Source organism: Orycteropus afer, unplaced genomic scaffold (assembly GCF_000298275.1).
Source record: "Orycteropus afer afer isolate SDZICR_OR568_19922 unplaced genomic scaffold, OryAfe1.0 scaffold00739, whole genome shotgun sequence".
NCBI lineage: Eukaryota > Metazoa > Chordata > Mammalia > Tubulidentata > Orycteropodidae > Orycteropus > Orycteropus afer.
The window spans coordinates 578,006-583,911 of record NW_006922326.1 but is presented as its reverse complement, the minus strand read 5'-3'; the positions used below and the strand labels follow the sequence as shown (position 1 = coordinate 583,911).

Here is a 5,906-nt window from a genome sequence, read left to right as displayed (position 1 = left end):
GAGGAAGATTGGGCAAAATACTTCCATAGTGATACTGCCTCGGAAACCCAAGGAGCGGTTGCTATGAGTTGGATCCAACTCAACGGCAGTGTATTTGGTTTTGGTTTTGACATCAGGCTGTACCCCAGACCAATTACATCATTATCTTTAGGGGTGGATCTAGGCCTCTGATGTTGAGTTGTTGTTGTTGTTGTTACGTGCTGTCGAGTGAGAGTGCTGGGTAAATCTACCAGCAGCCACCGTTGAGAACCACTGTATTAGAGGGAGAAGCACCAGCAGGGGGCATCAGAAAACTGTAGAGAAGAAAACGCTTGTGCTGACCTTTGAAGCTAGGCCGTCTAGGTTGTAAGGGTTTTCCCAGCAGGGAAGAAAAAAGGCATTCAAGGACACAGTCATGAGAGAATTCTGCACAGTGTTAAGACCTTGGATTTCACCTTGTGACCTTGTAAGAGGTACTCAAGTGCTCTGGAGCTGTGTTCTGAAATAATAAGACTAGCACCAGCCTCAAATTGTTGTATGGGTTAAATTCATTAACACTCAAAACTTGGAACAAAGTAAGTGCTTTTCTCTCTTTAGTTTTAGTTTTGTAGGAGACGGCTAAGGTAGCGTTGTGGTAGTGCATAGTCGCAGAGCTCTCCAACAGTATTTTTCATTTCAAAATTTGGTAGTTGATTGGTTGGATTCTATTGCAGGAAGCACATTTTCTGTGTGTTGTTGCAGGGAGGTTGGATATTTCATACCAAGTCCCCAGATGTACATCACTAGATTTCATTCCTTACACAGATGTTTGTCACCATCCACCTGCAGGCTGGACACTGTTCTAGATGCTGGTGGGTGCACATGAAAAGACCCAGTCCTCATCCAGGAGAGCCTAAAACCAAACCCAACCCACTGCCATCAAGTCGATTCCGATTCATAGTAAACCCCTTTGGGTTTCCGAGGTGGTAAATCTTTACGGAAGTAGATTGCCCAGTCTTCCTTCCGCGGAGTGGCTGGTGGGTTTGAATCGCCAACCCTCTGGTTAGCAGTCAAATGCCTTAGGCACTGCACCACCACAGCTCCTTTCATCCAGGAAAATGTTTCCAAATTTGGCCACACATTGGAGGAGGGAGAAGGAGAATTTAGCATGCTGCCCAGGCTTTTTACTTGGAAAATTGAGTAGCCTATAGTTATTCATTGAGATGGGGAACTGGAAAAAGGATGAGTTTGGTTTGTGGGGAGGTGATGGTTGGGTTCTGAACAGGCTGAGCTTGTTGAAGCACCTATGGACGTGGAACTCAAGGGTATGGCATTTTCATGAGAGTGAGAGAGATGTGGACTGGACACTGGGGATTCATCAGGTGGTTTATGCTAACTGAAACCTTGAGGGTGAGAAGGTGGCCTAGTGCTGGTCTGAGTCAGTTCCTTCCTGAAGGGTAGAGACATGATGTAGTCAGAGGGACCTCAGGTGACTCTATCCTTGGCTCTGGGGCTTTATTACCTCACACATTATTTGTGGCTATTTGATTTTCATGTATATTCTATCTTATGTTCTGAAGTTCATTTTCTTACCATGAATCGTATGTTAATAGTACAAACTGAGAGGGGAATTATGGTACAAAAGGGAAATAATCTCCAAATTGGAAAAGGACTATAAATTCACATTGAATATTTTAAATGCTACATATTTTGAAAGATAATAAAGATTTTGCATTTCTGAGGGAATTCTTGAGGAATGTGTTTTTAGTCACTTAAATATGTACAAAATTAATTAGACTTCTTTTCCTTTTCTTCCTTACAAAGAAGTTGGCAGGCAGATTGCAAAGAAGAAAAAAATGTCCTGCAGCTCTGGACACCATCTGAAAGCAAATACACAGATTCTAGTTGAGTTTCTGGTTTCTGACCAAGTGACGTTGACTTGAGGAGCTTTGTTAACCTCTACTCCCTTTATCGCATTACCGTGTGAGCAGTAATGTGCTCCTCCACATTTCACGGGAGCTCTGGTAGCATAGCACCTAAGGCACTTGACTGCTAATCAGAAAGCTGGAGGTTCAAACCCACCAGCCATTCCTCAGAAGGAAGGTTGGGCAATCTACTTCCATAGTGATACTGCCTCGGAAACCCAAGGAGGGGTTGCTATAAGTTGGTCCGACTTCTCCACAGTATATAACAACAACAGCAACCACATTTCACAGAGCTGTAGGGAGGTTCAAATGAGATAACACGTGAAAAGAATGGTTGGTTACAAAGCACTCTGTGAATGTAAAGCATTTTTAATCCCTGTGTTCCACATCTGTCAGACTGTGAAGTAATTTATGGTTGCAGGTTAACACTGTGGACTTCGAACTGTAAAAAGTGGACCAACCTTGGATAAATTCCCTTCTCATTTGGGAGTGAAGTGTGCCCAGGATGTTAGAATACTTTTATCTACTTTGAAAGTGCAAGTAGTTTCTCAATTGTAACTAACATGGAAAGAGGAGATTAAAAAAAGAATGGGTGAATTAAACCTTAAGGGAATGAGGAGATCAGAGACAAAAGAGGGGGAGAAAAGTAGATTATGCACTGGACATTTAGGATAAATAAACTTTCTACCTGTGAGTGAGGCCTGTTCATGCTTGTAGACTTTTATTCTATAGAGATTGAATTTATAATCTGTTTATGTGTCTTCCACACCTATATCCTCTCTAGGCTAGACTGGAACTATTTAGAGACTGGGAAATGAACTTTGATATTTGTGTGATACGTTTAACATTATTATAAGTAACCAGATGAGTAATAAATCTTTATAGCCTATCTGTTTCAAAAAGTTTAGAGTTGCCTTACTTATAAAGTGACAGGAAGTGTCAAAATATTTTTAAAAGAAAGGAATCGAAAGAGTTTGTGTCACTTGCTTTTCTCCAATAAGGCTTTAAGTGTTGTTTTGCAGTTAATTCATACAGTATGAAACCTTAGATATTTTGTGGTGGTGTGTGTGTATGGGGGAGGGAATCTCAGTCTAAAGTTGTATTTTAGAATTTGGAAGCTATTTTTTTTCTCTTGTTGAGTTTTTCCTTCTAGTTACATGGCCTCATATCAGTTTAATTAGAATACTTGAACAGTGCGGATTTCTTAATGTGGTGGGGTTTTTAACCTGTGTTCATTGTACAGAACACTTGGAGAAGATTTTAGAGCAAGAGTCCTAGAGTTTCCAGTGTGCTTAAAGCCTCGTACTTTGAATATTAAGCTGTTTTCATGATGCATACAGCTTTATGTATTATGGACAGTATAGTTATATTTTGAATGAATCCTATTTTAAAGGCACTTTGAAGTCCAGTTACCCTTTGTCTTCCCATTTCTTCCTGACTTTTTGAAACAGTGTGGCGTTTTCTTCGGAGCCCCCGCTGGCTCGGATTTAGGACTTCTTTGTTTGGTGTGGTGAGGAGGAGGAGCCCTCAGGGAGCTAGGGGTAGATTCACGCTAGGCCAAGTTCAGTTCGCCTAGTCTGGGGGATGCCCAGTAGTTTTTTGTTGTTGTTTTCAGATACTCCTGTGCTTTCCTTTGAAAAGTCGTTTCATGTAGAATATATATGAAAATAATCAAGTTCATTTTCCCTTCCTCCCTATCCCACAAACTTCAAGGGGGCTCTGGTGGCATAGTGCTTAAGGCATTTGCCTGCTAACCAGAAGGCTGGCGGTTCAGTCCTTCTGAAATAACCTGTTTTCCAATAACCTGTTTTCCTTTGTGCTTGCTTCAGGGCCTCTCCCCTCCTATTACTGGTGCTGATTCACATGTTGTATTACAACATGGGTAAGGCTGGCCAGTGAGTAAATTAGCAAAAAGTGATAGGAGGTCTCCAACAGGTTTCCTAAATCATGTTTTCGTGAGTTAGCTCACTTGGCAAATATTGACTCTGAGCCTGTTTTTGGAGTCCTGCCATTTGGGAGGACTGTTAAAGCTGCTGTGCATAATCCACATAGTTATTTTTCTTGTTTTGGTTCCTTATTTTTGCAGAGATTTTTATCACGAATACAGATTGTCATCACCTGGATTGAGCCTTGTGCGCAGTTTTCTTAAAAAAGAAATTTGCAATTTTCTTTTCTTTAAAGAAGAAAAAAGCATGTGAATAACTGAGATGAGGTTGAGGGCAGTTATCATCAGTGAGTTCAAGGTTTTCTATGCCCCTGGGTATTAGAACCTGAAACATGAGTCTAGAAGAATAGATTTTACTTTGACAGAACTCTTCCTACTAGAAGATGTTGATTTCTTTCAGTTGCTTGAAACTGTACAGAAGCATTTGAAAAGCGAGACCTGAAATAAATGTGCTCATGTGATTTATTTCTGCTGAGATCCCTTAACTCAGGAAAAATGGAATAGATGTTAGGATATCATTCTAAGACAGAGAAAAACATTTATATATATTCATATATGTATACACACATACATAATTTGGAGTTTTTGGCAAGCTGTGGTAAATTTTGGTCTGAATGAGGAAGTTGAAAATAAGTTTAGGGCATGGTCAATTACACATCATCTATGTTCCAAGTCTGTGAAACCAGTATACCTCAACTGGGTGACTCAAAGCCTGTCTAAATGAACAGTTATCTTTTTTGCTCTGAGCTTTCCTTCCTGTTTATCGGATGAGTTGTTGTTGTTTTCCTGTAGAAATTTAACAAAATATGATAACTAGGAAGCAGAACAATTGCAGATGAGACACTGTATTTGCTTTGCTTTGCTGACCTAATTTTCTGATTAATTCTGTTCTCTAAAGATAAAATATAAGTTGGATTTCTGTGAGGAAAAAGATAACGTTAATCTGAAAAGGGCCTTCTTTTTTTCTTGTCTCTTTAGTCTCTTTATACTAGATGAGAAAGAACTAGGAAATGTCACCTAGTTTAGTACAGAACTACAAAATTATAAGTTTCTCATAAAATTTCTGTTTGTCATAGTTGAAAGACAATTTTTCTTGTTTAAAGTCTGAACTCTAAAATATTGGCTTCATAATTCCCTTTACTATGAAACAGATCAAAGTGATTGTGGTTTCTGTTGTTGTTGAAATATAAGTGCTTCATATATCCAAATGAGTGCCTGTTACAACATTCATCTTGAGAGAATAGATTGATTTATTCTCTAATAGATATACACGCACACCCTAGTTTTGCATTTAATGTGTGCTAATAAATAACATGCCAGTGCATATAATGTGCATCATGCACATAGAAAACTAAGCAGTGGAGGGCTGCATGGTTTGCAAAATCCGTATAGCCAGGTGCATTATTTGTGTTAAAATACTGTATTCCAAATACAATGTCACTGATAAATGAATTCCAAAAATACTATCATTGATTAGAGCTTTTTTGGCCTCCCTTCATTTGATATTACCTTCTTACTCTGTGTCAAATTCTTTAGAATATCCTCAGAAGCCAGCCATTTTTGCTCTTTGTATATTATAAATGAAATCAGCATTTGTTGTGAAAACTTCAGGATATATGATAATACTAAAGAATCACCCTTAATCCCACCACCAGTACACAACCTATGGGGTTGCTGTAAGTCAAACTCAACTCGATGGCAGTGGGTTTGGATTTATTTTTTAATAGACAACCACTGTTTATATCCTCCAAGACTTGTTTCTAGGCATACTAATATACACCTTGGATATGACATTTAAAAAAAGAAAAACTTCATGGAATCATACCATACCAAAAATCATCCTTCCCTTTTGAAACAAATACAGTTTTTCTAGTCTTCTTTTTCCACTTTTATTTCAAATATGTTGAGACTGGTTTTCTTATAATAGGCTTAAAATTTTATATGAATGCATTTAGACAAGGAAACCAGATGGTCATACATATTAAAGTAAATTTCACTTATCAATTTTTATGTAAATGGTTGCAGTAAATTCTGATTGAGTATATGATTTCTCAAGGTTACTACATTGAAGAGAAAAT

General features: G+C 38.5%; 1 protein-coding gene across 1 annotated transcript in view; it reads left to right on the top strand.

Moving 5' to 3' along the window:
- The window catches only part of APOO (apolipoprotein O), a 91,225-nt gene that overhangs the window by 9,577 nt on the left and 75,742 nt on the right, over nt 1–5,906 (top strand). The window contains exon 2 of the mRNA XM_042783207.1: nt 3,713–3,765. Coding sequence (XP_042639141.1) covers nt 3,713–3,765 — 53 coding nt within the window. The remainder of the gene's footprint in view (nt 1–3,712; nt 3,766–5,906) is intronic.